The sequence below is a fragment of the Megascapheus bottae genome, chromosome 17 (assembly GCF_031878675.1).
Source record: "Megascapheus bottae isolate mThoBot1 chromosome 17, mThoBot2.hap1, whole genome shotgun sequence".
Classification (NCBI taxonomy): domain Eukaryota; kingdom Metazoa; phylum Chordata; class Mammalia; order Rodentia; family Geomyidae; genus Megascapheus; species Megascapheus bottae.
This window is the reverse complement of record NC_143525.1, coordinates 42,883,995-42,903,569: the sequence shown is the minus strand read 5'-3', so window position 1 is coordinate 42,903,569 and position 19,575 is coordinate 42,883,995. Positions and strand designations below refer to the sequence as shown.

At 45.3% G+C, this 19,575-nt stretch overlaps 1 protein-coding gene across 2 annotated transcripts in view; it reads right to left on the bottom strand.

Moving 5' to 3' along the window:
- Positions 1-8,910: 8,910 nt before the first annotated feature.
- Ypel2 (yippee like 2) overlaps positions 8,911-19,575 on the bottom strand; it is a 53,903-nt gene continuing 43,238 nt past the window's right edge. For both annotated transcript variants that reach the window (XM_090351750.1, XM_090351751.1), the window contains 3 exons: positions 14,072-14,115; positions 13,260-13,368; positions 8,911-9,371 (listed from right to left, as the gene is read on the bottom strand). In XM_090351750.1, the coding sequence (XP_090207876.1) occupies positions 9,282-9,371; positions 13,260-13,368; positions 14,072-14,115 (243 nt within the window). In that variant the 3' untranslated portion in view covers positions 8,911-9,281. The remainder of the gene's footprint in view (positions 9,372-13,259; positions 13,369-14,071; positions 14,116-19,575) is intronic.

Sequence of the window (19,575 nt, the reverse complement as noted above, 5' to 3'; positions counted from 1 at the left end):
AACTCAGGGCTGTGCTCTGTCACTGAGCCTCTTTGTGCTCAAGGCTAGCACGCTTCCACTTGAGTTACAACACCATTTTTGACCTTTTTTGAGTCGCACAGAGTTTTCTGCCAGGGCTGGCTTTGAACTGTGATGCTCAGATTTCAACCTCTGGAGAAGTTAGGATTACAGGCGTGAGCCACGAGCACCAGCACCTGGCACTTTTGTGTTTGTTTGGTTTTTGGTCATGGGACTTGAACTCTGGGCCTGGGGGTTGTCCCTGAGTTCCTCAGCTCAAGGCTACTGCCCTGCTCCCTGAGCCACAGCACTGCTTCTGGTTTTCTGGTGATTAATTGGAGATAAGAGTCTCCCAGACTTTTAGTGCCCAGGCTGGCTTTGAACCGCGATCCTCAGCTCTCAGCCTCCTGAGTAGCTAGGATTACAGGCGTGAGCCACCACACCTGGCTCCTGAACTACTTTGAGCCACAGACCCTGAGTTTAATCCCCAGGACTGGCAACCAACCAACCAACCAACCAACAAAGTAGGGCACATCTCCTAGTATTCAGGAGACGGAGGCAGGAGAAGCATGAGTTTCCTCATAACTTGGGCAATTTTGAGACACTCAAGTCTTAATATTTATGTAGTTATTTATGTATTTAGTTATTTATTATTTAGGTGTTGGTCCTGGGGCTTGAACTAAGGGCCTGGGCCCTGTACTGAGCTCTTTTGCCCAAGGCTACCACTGATCACAGCTTAATGTTGGGCCTTATTGGTGGTTAATTGTAGAGAATAGTTTCTTGGACTTTCATGCCAAGGCTAAGTCGCAACCATGGTCGTCAGCTCCTAGCCTCCTGAATAGCTAGGGTTACAGTCATGAGCCACCAGCACGCTGGGGCCAATTACGATTTGAAAATCAGTGTACATTTGTAGAATTCTCTCCTCCTTTTCTCTCTCATCTCCTAGACAACCACTACAGGAAGTAAGAGCTTCAACGAGTGAGATCACTGGCCGGAGACTGGTTGCCGCTGGTATAGGTTAGATTTTTTTTTCTCTTCTTTCAAAAAGCATACAATACAAAAACAGGTACATCTACTGAGGAAAACAGGGCACAGGAAGAAGATAATACACTAATACACTCCATGCCCAAAAAAGAAGTCAATGGCAACTGAATCTAGAAAAGATAGGTGACAATTCATGGGAAGCAGAGAAGGTATTTCTCTGTGTGTGTGTGTGTATGTGAGAGAGAGAGAGTGAGACAGACAGACAGACAGACAGACAAAGACAGAGGTAGACAAAGAGCATGCATGCACGCTGGTTCTGGGTTTTGAACTCAGGGCCTGGACACTGTCCACAAGTGTTTTGTTCTTGTTGTTATAAAGGTGATAGATACAGGTCATTGTTACATAAGTTAGGGAATGAATGCATGTCTTTTTTGGATAATGTTACCCACTTCCCTCACTCTCTTCCAGTTTTTCCCTCCCATCCCCACCCACAAGTTGTATAGTTCATTTTCAATATAGTGTTGAGTGAGTGGCACTGTTGCATTTGTTTCTGAGCTTCTTTGCTCAAGAAGAGCGTTCTATCACTGGAGCTGCACCTCCACTTCCCGTTTCTTTCGGTAGTTCATTAAAGGCATAAGCCTCACAGGGTGGGAATGTGGCTCAGTGGTAGAGTGCTTGCCTAGCATACATGAATCCCTGGGTTTGATTCCTCAGTACCACATAAACACAAAAAGCAAGAAGTGCTGCTGTGACTCAAGTGGTAAAGTGCTAGCCTTGAGCACAGAGTGGCTCCAGGACAGTGCCCAAGCCCTGAGTTCAAACCCCAGGACCGTCTCTCAAGGAATTTCCTTTGTAGGGCTGGGAGTGTGACCTAGGGGTAGAGTGCCTGCCTACCATACACAAAGCCCCGGGTTCCATTCCTCAGTATCACATACGCAGAGAAAGCCCAAAATGGTGCTGTGGCTCAAGTGGTAGAGCTCTAGCCTTGAGAAAGATCAAAGACAGTGCCTAGATCCTGAGTTCAAACCCCAGGGCTGGCAAAAGAAAAAAAGGAAAAAGAAAACTGAGCCATGAAGGGAGTAATGCAAAGAAAAATAATCCTGAACAGCTCCAATGGAGAGCTCAAGAGAAACGCCATGGTGACCTGAGGAGAGTCAGAGCCATGAGGCATGGCCCAAAATGGCAGCTGAGCTGGTGGGGCCTAAACAAGGCCAGGGTAAACAAGGCACTTCAGTGTCTTGCAGGTCATGGCACAGGACTGGCAGGTCCAGTAACCTATTGGTCAAGTCCTGCCTCTGCCTTAGGAATCCAGGCACACCCACCACGAGAGCGTGGGACTTCACCTTCATTCACCAAGAAGGTAAGATGACACCAGTTAAACCCTGCGTCCATATTTCAGAAAAGTGCAATTAATTTCAAATGGAGTGGAAAGACTGGGGATGTGTGTCACTAGTATAGCATTTGTCTGGCATCTACAAAGACCTGGGTTCGATCCTCCACATTGAGACTGGGGAGGAAGCCACTAAATATAATACTCGTGCAAAATGAACACAACATGTTTAACCTTGGGCTGGGAATGTGGCTTAGTGGTAGAGTGAAGCCCTGGGTTCCATTCTTTAGTATCACACACACAGAAAAATCCACAAGTGGCACTGTGGCTCAAGTGGTAGAGTGCTAGCCTTGAGCAAAAGATGCTCAGGGACCGTGCCCAGACCCTGAGTTCAAGTGCCAGAACAGGCAAAACAAATAAATTATTAATGGAAAAAATGTTCAGCGTTGTTAGGGAAGAGATCCGAGTGTAAAGTGATTCCTTCCATGATTGGTTTCTTAAAACCATTTGTGCATACGGGGGCGGGAGTTTGACCTAGTGGTAGAGTGCTCACCTAGCATGCACGAAGACTGGGGCTGGAATCCTCGGTACCACATACAGAGAAAAAGCTGAAAGTGGTGCTTTGGCTCAAAGCTATAGCTTTGAGAAAGCCCAAGGACAGTGCCTACACGCTAAGTTCAAGCCCCAGGACTGGCAAAAAACAAACAAAAAACCTACCATATAAAAACAGGTGATTTAAGGCCCGTGCCAGTAGCTACTTTTGTAATCCTAACTACTGAAGAGGTTGAGACCTAAAGATCATGGCTGGAAGCCAGCCTAGGAGTCAAATCTAAGACATTTTTTTCTAACCAGTAAGAAGCTGGAAGTGGATATGTGGCTCAAGTCATAGCCAGTCTTGGACAAAAACACTGTGGAGAAAGCAGTGGCTCATGCCTGTAAGACTAGCTACTCAGGAGGTTGAGACTTCAAGAAAAAGGTTCAGAGCCAGGCTGGGCACTAAAGAACTTAACACTCCTATCTCCAATTAATAACCAGAAAACCAGAAGTGGCACTGTGGCTCAAGGGGTAGGGAAGTAGCTTGGAGCAGAATGGCTCAGGGACAATACCCAGGCCCAGGACAGAAAAACAAACAAACAAAAAAACACTGAGTCCATGCTGGCTTTGAAATATGATCATCAGATTTCAGCCTGTCTTGTTCTTATTTTATTTGGTGGTGGAGGAGGGGTGAGATGGCTGGTACAGGGGCTTAGGCACTGTACCCAAGCTTCTTTTGTTCAAGACTCTACCATTTGAGTCACAGCCACTCCTGCTTTCTCTTTTATCTTTTTTGCCAATTATGGGGCTTTAACTCAGGGTCTGAGCACTGTCCTTGGACTTTTCTCAAGGCTAGAGCTTTACCACTTGAGCCACACAGCACCACTTGTAGCTTTTTTCTATGTATGTGGTACTGAGGAATCGAACCTGGGTCTTCAGGTATGCTAGGCAAGCACTCTACCACTAGACTAAACTAATGGCCTCCATTCCATTCCTTTTTCTGAGTATTTTATTTTAGTGTTTTTTTGTTGGTTGTGGGGTTTGAAATCTGGGCCTGGGTGCTATTCCTGAGCTCTTCAGGTCAAGACTACTGCCCTACCCTTGGCGCCACAGTACCACTTCCGGCTTTCTGGTGGTTAATTGGAGAAAAGTGTTTCACCAACTTTTGTGCACCAGATGGCTTTGAACTGCTATCCTCCGATTTCAGCCTCCTGAACAGCTAGGATTATAGGTGGGAGCCTCTGTGCCCAGATTCTGAGTAGTTTTATTGGAGATAAGTGACACGCTTTCTTCCTGTGCTGTTTTTGAACCAGTCATCTGAATAGCTAGGATTATAGGCATGAACAATCAGCCTGACTGCCATTTCTTTCTTTTTTTTTTTTTTTGGCCAGTTCTGGGCTTGAGCTCAGGGCATGAGCATTGTCTCTGGAGTGTCTCAAGGGTAGAGCTCTACCACTTGAGCCTCAGCACCACTTCCGGCTTTTTTCTATGTATGTGGTACTGAGAATTTGGACCCAGGTCTTAGTCATGCTAGGTGAGCACTCTACCACTAGGCCAAACTCCCGGTCCCTGACTACCATTTCTTAATATAGTCTTTTATCTGCTAGAGGAAATGATGTCTCTTGAAAAACTTGAAGAGTTCAAGATGATATATGGTATAGATAACTGGAGGAAAGTTACTTGTGTACTTTGCATATTTAAAGCTAGCAGAAACATCTGTAAATGAGCAGAACAATTTATTTCTAATCTGTTGACCATCCTCAGGAAAAATAGTCTCTTATGGGTTCAGTTGACAGATCTGTGCCTGCATCTTTCAGTATTCTAAATGTTAAACATCAAGATATAACACACTGAGCTGGGTGCGGTGACTCATGCCTGTAGTCCTAGCTACTCAGAAGGCTGAAATCTGAGGATCAAGGTTCAAAGCCAGCCCGGATATTAAAAACCTTGAGACTCTCATCTCTAATTAATAATGCCCAGGCCCAGAGTCGAGGCCCCATGATGACTACCCCCCCCAAAAAAAGATACACACTGGCTCAATGAAGACAGACGATCCAGAAAGTTAATATTTGAAAACTTTATTTTCTCAAATGAGCACCAACACATATTGGAAATATGACAGAAACAAGGTACTTTTCTCTAATACTGCATCACTATGTACAAATACAGTAAAGGGTGAAGACAAAGTATCTGAAAACAATTACTTTTGTTATTGAAGCTAAAGTGACTTGAAAAATGCCACCAAAGAAAATCAAAAAACAAGAGCCCAAACCCAACAAATACAGTTTGTAAACACAAGCATAAACAGATTCTGTATTGTAGGATAGTCTTTGCAGGTTGGAAATAGCCAACTCTTGCTTTTTCTTCTCTTTCTTTCTTCCTTTTAATACAAGACAGATGGGCAGAAATGACTGGGTAATGAGAGGCTAGCTTGTTTCTGCTACTGCTAGATTGCATGACTTTTAAAAACTGACCATCTCTTTACAGCATGTTTTCTCATTTGAGGCAGATCTTTTAAAATATGAAGTCGATTGTTAAAGAATTGATTTACTAATCTTTCTGAACCTGAGTCAATCTAACCTTCAAGGGGAAAAAAAAAAGCAGTTCATCTATAAGGTATGTATGTGTGTTCTTAACGTTCCTTTAACCCAAACCAGCAAGCCAGTTAATTTTTTCCACAATGTGTAAAAGTGACTGGACTCCTAGATCCGCAAAACACACCAGAAAAGCACATTTAACTCTGCTTGATCTCTACCAATAGATTTCCCTTACAGTCTATAAAAGTTGAATACACAAAGAAAAAGGCAACGAACTGGCAACAACTCCATCCTCAAGAAAATAAAATTCTCAGGCTTTGTGCTGTTGGTCCACTCAGAAACAAAAAGCCGAGAGAAAACTGGGTGCTGGTGGCTCACACCTGTAATCCTAGCTACTCAGGAGGCTGAGATCTGAGGATCATGACTGGAAGCTAGCCTGAGCAGGAAAACTCCAGAAAACTCTTCTCTCCAATTAATCACCAATAAGGCCAAGTGGAACTGTGGCTCAAGTGGTAGAGCACTAGCCTTGAGCAAAGAGAGCTCAGGGATAGCAGATAGGCCCTTAGTTCAAGCCCCACAACCAGGCACCGTCTCCCTCCCCTCCGCCACCCAAAAAAAGCAGAGAGGAAAAGTAAAACCTTGTGCGACAGGAGGTGTAAACTGTGGTGAATAGTGTCCCCAATAGCAAACAGGAGGCAGTAGGCACAAGCAGACAAGCAGGCGCACGCACACACACACACACACCTTCCAATTTGCAAGAACTTCTTCCAATAAGAATAATTATTCTAAGTGGCTACTATTAAATTTACTTAGTTTTATTTTCTAATCGATATTGGTGCAAGAAAATATTTTAGTTCAAAACCTGGTAATTTTCTAGAGTTCTGTACCACTGGGGGAAGAAAATGCAAACAGGCAGCGCTTTAAAGCTTAAATCCAGATTAAAGTGATAGAGATCTCAAAAAACACAAGTATACTGGTGATTACTGTTTCCCTTAAAACATACTTTAAGAAATGCAGAGGAAACCACAGTATTTAAAATGAAAATAAAAAGTGCTCTCAGGGCATCTGAGAAAACAGCACCAAATATATTATTTTAAAAAATTAAATATTATTTACAAAAGTATATTTCACAAGCAACTGTTTTTATATATCATCTTGAAAATATTATAAAGGGGCCACTCTTTTGAACATACTGATCACCAGTGAGACTTCCTCTCTCCTACCCCTGTGATTCACTATCGGAGGCGGGCAGAACCCAGGCAGGCCTGGCTGAGAACTTGTGGCATGAAGTTTGGCTGTCTTGATTCATGTCAATCAACCTATCAGCAGCCTGAGAGTGCTAAGTTGGGGGCCTGGGTGGACTCCAGGTTGTCCATGACGCTGACCTAGAGTGACACAGGGGAGATGGAGCTTGAGAGTAGGCCAGCTGAACTTGAGTTCAAAACCAAGGCAGTTGCTGACTGAGGTATAGAACTTCATGCCTTTCCCTTTCTCCCTTTTCCTTATACCCCCAAAAGCTGTCCATGTTTAACCAACACCCTGCAATTCCCTGAACCTTTGAGGGGTGAATGGATGAGGTCTTTGGTTATGCTCTGAGTCAATAGTTTGGTGAGGACGTGAGAATAAACTGAGATCGTGGGTTGATGTGTCTCATTGCTCCAATACTGCTAAATTGTTAGCCAGACAAGTGATGAATGGACTAAGGTTATAAGAAGCACTTTTGGTTTCAATGAACAAAGGGAAGCCTAATGAGTTTGTTTTTCTTTTCCCCTTGTATTATAGAAAAATCAATACTGTGTCCTCAGATCTCTCCCATCGCATATGGTACCAGGCACCCATTGGACATTCAGTGGCTAGAAACCAAAACAAAAGACAACACAGAACCAGGGACAGTAGCTGCTCTGATCCAGGCAAAGTCAAAGGTCGCATCCCCAAGGAAGAACACGGCACACGGCTCTCCTCTCCCCTGCGTAGTTCTGGGGCATTCCATATGCCATGCCACCACATCCCCAATTCTTGTTTTAAAGACAATACACCTACCTAAGTTCAACCCTCGTTTTGTTTTTGAGAGAACTCTTACTAGCTGGACATTCCCTGAGCATAGGGTGTAATCAAATCCATAAGTGAAAGCCATTTCCTTCAGGAAGACAGGGGAATCCATGATCACTGGCAAGCCAGTGCAGGAATGTAAAAGTTGAAAAAAACAAAAACACAAAGAAAACCCAATCATGGGTAAAATCGAAACCTTCTGAGCATCAAATGTATCACCAGGGTCACGAAAGCACAGCAAAGGGCCAGGCCAAGAATCTCTGGGAACAAAATTCCATTTCTAGGAATCTTTCTGTGATGTGGAAGGGACAGGCAATCCCTGGTAAACTTGGAGCTATTCTGTTTTCTGCCAGTCTGCCACAGGCAGGGCAAGCCCACTGGGGTCTCAAATCCCTTACTCTGCAATCAACACATGGTGACACACAGAGGATTTCCACCTTCCACCATGCAGCTCACTCCCTGTGGGGATTTGTTTCTGCTGCAGAAAAGATGTTCCTAAACATCCTGGGTGGGTTGCTTTAATCATGGCTGATCAACTTTACAGACTCTTCATGAACTAGTTGCTTTGTGAGATTTTTTTTAAAGGTGGATTTTCCTATAGGATCAACCTACTTTGGAAAATGAGAATTACCTAATGCACATCTATCTTAGTAATATTTTCAGCCTAAGAAATGAAATGAGCTGTTTGATAAATTTTCAGTCATGCACCTTGTATGGGCTGAACTGTTGTAGAACAGACTTCACAGTGTTGATTAAATGTATCAAATTCTTCTTTCTCTCCCGAGCCTAACGGGCATGTGTTCCCTATTTCGCCAACATCCTATAGCTTTGGGAGAGGAGAAGGTGGGTGGAGGAGGGGCACTCTTAGAGTGGGTACCTCTCTCCCCATCACTGGACCATACTGACATAATCCTGAACTCATCATTCCTCACCCTATTCCTGCCCAATCCCCATTCCCTACACTACTCGAGGAGAACTGCTCAGTCTACTTTTCATTTTTCTGAGTCGGTATCGGAGCTGCAGCCCCTTTGTTCCCTGCTTTCCCCAATTCCTGACTTTGCTTGGTTGCTGGCCAAAGCCTTTTGGGATAGTTGTATACAGTGTCCTTGGCAGGTGGCAGGCCCCTCTCCCCTTCGTACAGTGGCAAGGAGGGAAAGGTGATTGCTCAGGGGCCGCGTTGAGGGGGGGGGGTCCTCAAAACCAGTCCAGGCTTTAGTCACCCTGTTCACTGCGAGCGGAACCTTCTCCACCTCAGCCTGGTCCTTGACCTTTTAGAACTAGTAGGGTCACTTCTTGGGCTCATCCACATTTGGGGTCAGAATTAAGCTTCTAGTCAGAGAGAATGTGGTCGTGAGGTATTTTTTTTTCTCTTTGTCTCTTTTTAGACAAGTTCAAGCCTAGTGACTAGGTCTCCAGAAGCAGCCTAAATCCATTCCCACCTCTACTCTCCCCTGCCCCTGCCCCCCCCCCACCCTCCTTCTCCACACGCCACTGCTCTCCTGACCAGAGGCCATCTGGCAGCTCTTGCACGGGCCTTGTGGCCCTTTCTAAATAAAATGGGCTGCTGCCATGCGGTGTGAGATCTGTTCCTTTTGTGGTTTTGTTTTCAGCCAACACTAGAACAGAGAGAGAAGCCAGGATCAACTCACAAACAGATACAAAGCAAAGAGACAGAGAGACAGCAATTTAGAGGCCGGTCACCAGAAAGATGGCGTCAGGGTGGGAGGCTGCCCCAGACGGCAAGGCCCCTAAATGGATGGAACCAAGTGTTGAGTCACTCTCTCACGCTCGGGTAGAATGTTCAGTTGGATGGCATTCACGTGGACACTGGGTTGGGTGGATGCTGTCCATCAGTCCCAGCCATTGTCCTTGATCATGTGTGCTAGTTCAATGATGTATTTGCCTTCTTTATATTTCTGGCTGCTTTCAAAAGCATGTTCCTGTGAAACGGTAGAGAAAGACGGAATGAAAACCCAAAGGCCAACAGGTGGTGTCTGTGTGTCAAAGCAGACAGGACCACTGCAGCTTCATCCAGCAGCTTCACGCCCCAAATCTCCGCTGTCTCTCTCCCCCACTCCCACTTTCTTTTGGTCCGCAGTACTTCTCACTAAAATCATCACAAATTTATGGTTCTCTTTTTATTATGTTGCTCTTGACTATAATAAAAATGTCATCGAAGGCGGGGGCTGTTCCCTGCCGTCCCAAGATTGCTAGCACGTTGCAAGACGAGTGAGCACTCAGCTATCTTAGGAGACTCTCGGATGCTAACTCCCAGTCTGCGTATGCATTTATCGATACAGCCATCCATGCCAGTTTCTCGGGACACATATGAGCCTCACTGCACTTGTGGTTGGTTGGTTTTACGTGCTGGTTCTGGGGCTTGAGCACTGTCACTGAGCTCCTTTTGCTCATGGCTAGCACTGACACTTGAGCCACAGCTCCACTTCCAGATTTTTCTGTGACTAATTGGAGATAAGAGTCACACAACTTTCCTGCCCAGGCTAAGTTTGAACTGTGGTCCTCAGATCTTAGCCTTCGGAGTAGGTAGAATTACAGGGGTGAACCACCAGCAGTAGGCACCTCGTTACACTTTAAGCTATACTCGTGAGGCTTGGAGAAAAACAGCCAACATAGAAACCAAGTATCATGAGGCCCCACAGCTCCCTTTTTTCTCTTGCTGTTTCCACGTCAGATGAGTCCATTTTTTTTTTTTTTCCTTTCAATGCCTCCCTCCAGGGAGCAGGAGCTACATAAACTCCAAGCGGGAGGACCTGGCAGCTCTCAGGCCCCACCCCCAGATGCCAGATTGTCAAAGAAAAAATAGGGGAACACTCACCTGGAAGGTTGCTTTCTACACTTGCAGCGCTAAGGGAATTTTCCAATTATATATATATAAAAAAAAAAAACTGCACAGAAAGCAGCCCTACAGAGGCCTGAGATTAAGGGCTAGCAACAAGCATATGGGCATGTCCCGGTACATTAGCACAGAATACAGAGCCTCGGAAGCACTGTGCAGCTAAGACTGACAGGTATATTGAGAGCTCCTCCGCCTCAATCCCCAAGCTAGCAGCTGAAGTTGTTGGTATCACCTGTTTGAACTGTACCTTCTGTTCTAGAGCTTTTGGGCTTCAGAACAAGGGTTGAGATGTGGGCCTCTTGTTAAGGGAGAAATCAAAACGGGGAAACGAAGGGGAAGGAGAATGAAGAAAGAATAGGAGATGTACACACGCATATACCCTTGAGCCGTGGGCTTAACAGCAATTTCCCTGGCATTTCATTATTTCCTGGCTCCAAGCAAGAGACAGAAAGAAACACAGAGTATTTGTGTGTGTATAAGCTCACACACCACAATAATGTGGTTTGGGAAGAAGGCCTGTTGTTCATAATAATGTATTTAGGGTAATGGGGGGGGTGGAATGAAGAGCGGGAGTTTTCCTGTTAAGCTGAAAAGGAAACCCAACTGGCAAGTGCCACACAGGCACAAGACATCAGCGTGACACTCCAGCGGAAGCAGCAACGGCTCCCGAGGCACGGAAATACCCCACTGCTCCCAATTCCACTTCGTGCCAGTATCTGAAGACTTTCCATTCTGTCACAAAATCATGATGCTTACATCATTACTCTCGAGGCTCAGAAAAAATAATGAGACAAGAATGGAGTGCATGGCCCAGCAGGGAAGGTTATCAATAAACATTAAGACGGGGGTTCATACCTGCCACCCCAGTAGTCAGGAGGCTAGGATATTCAGGATGGCCAGTTAGATGCCAGCTTGATAAAAGAAGTAACTAAAAATCTGGTGGTCTGGATGAGTCCCTACGATCTTGTCTATTACTACTATACTGGCCTAGCTGTTTTTTAGCTGTTACATGCTGCTTTCTTCCCTGGCATTCTAGGGATCAAACCCAGGGCCTTGCATCTATCAGGCAAGTCAAGTGCTCCATTTGGAGGGGGCTGGAGGGAGGATTGAGGTTCCATTTCTTCAGCTGAAGGCTAGTGCTCTACCTCTTTGAACCACAGTGCCACTTCCCATTTCCTGGTGGTTCATTGGAGATAAGCGTCCAGGACTTTCCTGCTGGCTTTGAAGTGCAATCCTCAGAGCTCAGCCTTCCCACCTAAGATTACAGGTGTGAGCACCTGCACCCAGCCTCCTTGCTTTTGTGTCTAGTCAAAGGTGTTCCTTTTACCATGAACAAAAAACAATCAAACCAGGTTTATCTTTGGTGCCTAATCCAACATGTCTTCAATAAAAAGACAGTCCAGAGGTTAGAAGAAGAGAAAGGGAAAGCATTTTCTAGGCAATCCACACCAGAATCCTCCCCCCACACCCACCAGGCACTCAGAGGGGAGTGTGTTTGTACTGAGGAACAGAACAGCCAGCGCCCCTCTCTCCTACACAAACAGCTAAGCCACCCGGGGGTGGGAGGGGGCAAACGAAACCATCCTGGCACCATAAAACATAGTCTAGATTTTTGTTTTGGTTTCTTGAGCTTCAGCCTCCCAAAGGGCTGGGATTCCAGGTATGCAACACTATGCCTGGTTTAGGTATTTCTGTCTCTCTAAAATGCTGACCATTTGGTGTAAGGAATTTCCTGAAGTCTGGGCTGCCAAATTGGCTGTAGATGCCACCTGGGATTTTTTTTTAATTGTGGAATGATTTGAACTTTTTTGGGATTTGAGCATTTTTTAAACTACTTAAATAGAATACAATTTATGTGTAATATCTGTTGCTCAATAAATTTCCCCTTTTAGTTCTTAATACTTTCTCAATGAACCTAAATAAAAGATTTCTGACACCCCCTTTGCTGGGCAGACTCCCCCACCAGTTGATCCTTGTTTAAGTGAAGAAGTTACACTCACACACCATTATCACCCTGCAGTCATTTTGGCTACTCCTTCTGGCTCTTTCCCAAGCCACTGGCAGGTCGTTAGCCATATGACAGGACGGGTACTTTGAGATATTGTCACATAGTTTATTACAGTGTGGTAACCCCAGTGCTTGTTAGAACATCAGCTGATCTCTCCCACTCCCTCCTTTCACCCTGGCAAAGGACTGCTCACTCAATTCTTAGGACTTTAAAATACATGGAATTAATTTTCATTTGGGAGAGTCATTTGATATAAAGACTGTGTTTGTGATCCTAGGACATGGCCTGGCACCTAGGTTATATTCTAGGGGCATCAAAACATAGGTTACAGGCATCAGTTCTGGAGGCACACTGCTACAGACCACTCTTGCTTGGCCACTAATGACAAGGTAACAGTCCATGTTGTAGGCTAACGTACAGTAAGCTATCAAGAAGGATCCAGTACAGCCAGGCACAGTGGCTCACGCCTGTAATCCTAACTACTCAGAAGGGTGATAGCTGAGGACTGAGGTTCAAAGCCAGACTGGGTACAAAAGGACCTAAGACTCTTATCTCCAATTAATTACCAGAAAACTGGAAGTGGCGCTGTAGCTCAAGGGGTAGGGCAGTAGCCTTGAGCTGAAGAGCTCAGGGACAGCGCCCAGGCCCAGAGTTCAATTCCCATAACTACCCCTCACCCCCCCCCAAAAGGAATGATAACACTTATTTTAAGTGAAGAAGTGTGTCCATGTATCTGTTCGCTGGTGTTCGTATGAGGGAGATGCAGGGGTGTGTACATATGTCTTCAGGACGACAGAATAAAGGAGTACATAGGTGAGAGTGATGGGAAAAGGGAGTAAGAATAGTTGTGAACTGCTCCATTTCCTGTCCAGTCCTGTGCTGAGAAGCATGCACAAAGGGCGTGATGAGACCCTCTGCACCACTCTCCCCAGCCTTCTCCCAAGTATACTTTTCTATACTTACATATTTCCAGCCCAAAGTAGTTTTGCAGTTTTCACAGTAAATGTCTGCAACGGCGTGCAGTCCTGTTAGCAGCACCCGCTCTTCAGCAGGCCCACAGCCCACATTAACTCTATACCAAAAGACAGAGCGGGGGGTTAGTCACATGCAGGTACATTCCAGCAACAACTAGCACCACAGGAAGTCAACTCTGAGAGCCTGCTCTAAAACAAGTCCACAACACCCCCATGAGGTGCAATGAGTTCTGCAAGATTAGATTCAATATATCTACTTGTGACTGAAGGGGACAAAATGACACCACTGGGAAGTCACAGCCATGAGGACAGGTCCTGAAAGCTTACTGAAGACTTGCAAAGATGGACAAACACGAGGGTAGTGTTGTCCTTGAACCCTGAGCCTTAAATGCCCAAGGTCCTCCCCTCCTTCTCGTAGCACACCTGTCCCCAGTGGAATGTGCTAGATTTCCATCTTCCACTTCACCAAGGCTTATGTGAGCTTTGCCTTCCTCTCTGGAGTTGAAAACCCCATGGCCAGGAATGGCTGCTAAGTAGGGGCTGTGCTCGAGGTAGGCTCTGCCCTGAGTCTCCCGCTCAAGTGAGTCCAGCTGATCTCAGCGGAATTTCACCCTCTCAAATCCTGGATCTTGTTACAAGAGTTCCAGAATGAAGCTTTCAGGAGCATCTCAGCTGTGACCAGTTATGGAGAATACTGCTCCACAGGTCTTTACTATGCAGAGAAGGCAGGCTCATGGCTTTCCTCAGGGTTGCTTTCCTCCATCCCTCAAAATTGATACCAAATTATATAGAGACACTCACACTGAGTTAAAGAGGTATGCTCGTCCTTGACTTCCTTGGAATGACTGAAATACAAGAAAACAAATGGATAGTTAGATATCCTTTCTGCATATTCATATAAGAATTCAACCCCAAACTGGACAAGCATGATCACCACGGTTCAGAGTACATGCCAGCACTATGCCAGCTAGCAATCAAACTGGCAGGTGGCCTGGGGAGAGAAGGAAGAATAAGCAGAGCAACAGCCCATACATGGCACTATATTGATCAGCTCAGGTTAAAAGCAGAGCTGGGGGGGTGGTGCACGAGGGGTGGGGAGGTAAACAAGAAACTAGCCAGGTGTGGACACCTGTAATTCCATTACTCAGACTGTAGAAGTTCAAGGTAAAGTGTAGCCTGTTTTAAGAAGCAAATAAATAATAGTACTGGGCTTCAGTGGCTCACACCTATAATCCTAGCTACTTAGGAGGCCTCGGATGTGAAGACCATAGTTCAAAGCTGGTCCCAGCAGAACCATTTGTGAGATTGGTCCAGCCCTATTAAAGGCAGCACAGAGTACCAAGGCAGAGAAGCCACACTTGTCTAGACTTCTAGTAGATCCTAAAGGCCACAGAGACAGTTCAAGTCCTCCTAAACAGGAGTTCGACTTGTTAGGCATAAGCAACTTCATCTCCACATCACAGAAACACAAGAGCATTTAAGCCACTAACTTTTACTAGCTTCACCTGCCTGGCTGGAGAGTAGCAGGGAATAGGCCAACCGTGCCAGGCAATCTGGTTTCTACTTCCATTAACACAGGCCCTCTCCACAATGAGATGGCTGGCAGCGATGTCACGTGCTGCTGTCTGCACTTTTAACATGGCATGGCAATGTATCCTGAATTTAGCATCTTATAATCTGTTCAGAAAACTATTCTAAAAACTTACAGAATTCTGGTGACTGGCTAATAGATGGCTATGCAGAGGACAGGTTATTTTGAGATGGGTGCTACAAGCTATACCGAAAGGCAAAATTCTGCTGGGGTTTGGCTTATATGGTATAATACCTGCCTAGCAAGTACTAGTCCAAATTCCCAGTACTGACAATACATACATATATAAAGACAGATATACGCTAGATGGGCAATTTTTTTTAAAGAAAAACTAGTTTTAAGAAAAACTCTCCTTTTGGACCAATCCAACATTCAAATGTACCCCAGTGCCTTTGTAGCCAAGGGCAAGCTGTGAGAAAGAAGGAAGTAGATATTCCATAGAAGTTGCCCAGACATAAACATTCTCTTTTTCTGAACCTTGAAGCATCCCAAGGAAAAATGCCTTCAAGTCTCCTAGGCTCAACAGAGCAGCTCTGCGCGTGACTCAGAACTTGCCAAGTACTTGGGTGAGGCAGTGTCCCAGTGACACAGGCCCAGATTTTGGACAATTACTCAACATTGGGCCATAAAGATGTCTCAGGGTTTCCAGCCAGCAGAAGTTGCACTATGTAGCCACGCCCATTCCCCCAGCCTGCTCATTTGCTACTTCTCCATTGGGTCTTTTGCTTTAGTCAAAAGGGACCAGGTGCAATCCTGCTTTCCATAGCTCTGTACCCCCATGCTCACTGCAGTAAGAGGGCTTCCCAAGCATGGTTCGAAGTCCTGGGTTCCAAAAGAAGCTCAGGGACAGTACCCAGGCCCTATGTTCAAGACCCAGGACTGGAAAGAAAAGAAGGAAAAGTCTACTCAGCCTGAAAAAGGATTTTTTTTAAAAAAGGAAGGATGAAAGGAAGGGAAAATAAAAGGAAGAAAGAAGCTGGGCAGGGTGGCTCTCACCTGTAATCCTAGCTACTTAAGAGGCTGAGATCTAAAGATCAAGGTCCAAAGCCAGCCCAGGCACAAAAGGACCTGACACTCTTGTCTCCAATTAAGGTCTAGGAAACGGGAAATGGGGCTTGGCTGAAGGAGTAGGGTTGTGGCCTAGAGCTGAAGAACCCAGGACAATGCCCAGGCCCAGGGGTTGGGCAATAGCCTTAAGCTGAAGAGCTCAGGGACAGTACCCAGGCCAGAGTTCAAGCCCCATGACCCACCAAAAAAATAATAAATAAACTCTGGTGTCGGGGTCCTTCATCCCCAGTCCCTCTTGAGGAGGGATGGGAAAAACACACCCCAACCAGTCCAAGCCGCGAGAGGAGAGGGCCCACTGTCCTCCTGCACTCAGCTTTGCTTCTCCGGAGCACGAACAGAGACGCCACACAGCTTCCTCAAGGCAGGAATCTCTCTAAAACTCCCCTCCTTATATTGGGTGCGGGAGCCTATCAGCACAACAGGTGGGCAGGATAAAGAGGTCCACTTGTTTACCCCTACTACAGGTCTCAGCAGAAAGTTACTCCTGCTTTCTGTCCCACATCTTAGTTCTCTGACTTTTTTGTAAATGGTGTAATATAAGGTGAGGTTTTATCTACTTTCTTCTATTCAACATATTTCTTTTAGTACTCATCATCCATGTTGGCCTATCCTTCAAGAGTTCACATTTCCTTTTATAGTGACAAGTAGCATTCCATTCTGTAGATATACTGTATTTCATGTACTTATTTTCTGATTATTACTACTTCTGCGATCTGGATGCTTCCAATTCAGTGGCTCTAAAGAAGAAATAATCAGTTGTGTCAGTCTAGAAACATATGCCAAGACCTTCAAGTTCAGAACTTAGAAACAGGTGAATATGGGAAAACAAATCATAGACTAAGCAAAACAGCTTTATGATTTACCACAGGCTAATAAGGATGCATTCATGTATTTCACATATTCTGCTTTAACAATGAGTAAGAATCCAAGAACAGACAATATTGTAAGACATATTGTAAGTTTTGTTAAACCACCCTCTAGGACAGAGAAAATACTACAAATTGCAGACATTTTTATCTAAAAAGTTAAGTTTTATCAGGGCAAAGTAGTTCATAATACAATCCTAGTTATTCAGGAGCTGGGAAAAAAAAAGTTGAGGCTCCATCTCAATAGAAGAAACTGAGTACAGTGGTTTGTACCTATCACCTCAGCCACATTTGGAGGCTTAAAATAGATGACTGTAGTCTAGGTAGATGCCCCAGCAAAAAGTGAGACCTTATTTCAAAATAACCACTAACATAGCGTGGCTTACCGTCATTAGAGCACCTCCCTGGAGACAAAGTACCAAAGGTGAGCAGACTACAGCTCACACAGCTTGGGGTAACAATGAAAATCTGTCCCATTTGCTAAAAGTACATTGAAAATGAAGTGTTATTTGCTGCCAATAATAGAGCTGATCTGATTTTTTTTAAAGCCAAGATCTTTTTGTTAACTATAATCTAAAGCTTAGTCTATGAAGCAAATTGGCATCTGGCAGCATCTTTATTACTTATGCTTTAATATCATATAAAATCATTGTTTATACAACAAAAAAGGCATTCAACTATCTAGCCTCCTTCAATAAATTAAGATTATTAAAGATGGGAGTCAGTGGCTCATGGCTATAACCTTAGCTCTGAGGAGGCTAAGATCTGAGGATAACTGTTCAAAGCCAGCCCAGGTAAGAAAGTCCATGGGACTCATCTCCAAAAAGCCAGAAGTGTAGCTGTGCAGTTTAAATGGTGCTAGTTTTGAGGTGGAGGAGGGGAGAGATGAGACGCTCAGGGACAGCACCCAGGTCTGAATTCAAGTTGCAGGCCCAGGAGAAAAAAAAAAAAAGATTAAAATTGCCGGGGGGGGGGGGCGGACCCTCGGGACTTTGGCCTAGTGGCAGAATGCTTGTATCACATGCACAAAGACCAGGGTTCAATCCCTCAGTACCACGTACATAGAAAAGGCTGGAAGTAGTGCTGTGGCTCAAGTGGCAGAGTGATAGCCTTCAGGAAAAAGCACAAGGACAGTGCTTGCGCCCTGAGTTTAAGACCCAGGACTGGCAAAAAAGTAAAATAATTGCCAGGCAGTGGCTCACACCTGTAATCCTAGTGACTTAGGAGGCTAAGCTCTGAGGTCCGCGGTTCAAAGCCAGCCCAGACACTAAAAACCATTTTTTTCCCCAATTAACCCCTAGAAAATGGGAAGTGGGGCTGTGGCTCAAGGGGTAGGGTGGTGGCCTTGAGCTGAAGAGCTCTGGGACAACCCCCAGACTCAGAGTGCAAGCCCCATAATCAACAAAAAATAAATTTTTCTACCATAATCCTTATGTCTATGATGAACACATTACATAGCAGTGTACATATATAATCTATAAGGAAAGATATGCACATTAGAGCCTCTAGTTAAACACTTATTGCCAGGCCATTGCTTTTATCTAGTGTTACATTAGAGAAGGAGTGAATGGAAGGCACATGGCAGAGAAGAGGATCTGGGCAGGCCCAGAAGTGGTTTACACACAGGCCAGTACAGTTCTTCCTTTCTCCAGGTCTGATCTGCGAGAGTTTCCAGGCACACACTCTGCAACGTATACTGGCCTCAAGCAGGACTGTCATGGTGGCAGTGCCCCCCAGATACTGAGTCAGTCACTGTCTCCTTCAACCTCTGTTTCTTCAGCTGCTTGAGGCACAACTCTGGAAGGTTTTCTACTAGGCTTCTACTCTTGGGCCCTTGCCAAGCCAACATCCATGATGGAGAAAACAGCCACTGAGAACAACAGGCGTCTTGCAAATAGACAGAGACAAGAATAGCTCCGGCTGGGTGCTATATCCTGTGGGGCCTGGCCCAGCCTAGCACAACCTGGCCCAGCCTGGCACTCCCTGGAGTAAGGGTGGTACTGAAGGTGGGGAGATTGAAAGAAGTTAAGGAAGCAATTAAAATGAGGCAAACAGAACTGGAGACCAGGAGATGCCAAACAGACTGTCAGACACATTTGTTTGCTGTCATTACTGCCAGGCAACAAGGCAGTCCTTTTCCATGTTATGTATCAACCAAGGCTGGTGTGCAGACCTCCAGGAAAGGTTTTTGTTTTGTTGGTATAACACACACACACACACACACACACACACACACACACACACACACACACACACACACACACACACACACACACACACACACACACACACACACACACACACACACACACACACACACACACACACACACACACACACACACACACACTTTTCTTCTGTCCTTTAAAGTAACAGTTCTAGGCCCAGCCCTTCCAGCCAGCTCAAAGGAGCGGAAAGGGCTTTGAGTTTCCTGTTTAGTCGCCAAAACCACTGGTTTCTGGCCCCTTTGAAAGTCTGAAAGGCAGTCACTTTTTTAAAGTGGGAGAATCACACAGCAGTGGTATTTCTGGTGAGCAGAAGCAACAGAGCAAACACATGGGAGTCTTTCCATGCAGACCCCTGCTTTCTCTAGGAAGGCTGACCCTGATCCAGCTGGGTATGGAGTACTGGAAAAGCACAGAGAAATGTCTACTCGCCTAAGCAGCTGTAACTTCTGGTAGCTAGTAGTATGTAGGTATGAGGATCTCATCCGGTATCAGAAGATTTCAGGTTTAAATCCTAGCTTTTCACCTTCAACCTACTTGATCTGGAATAAATTA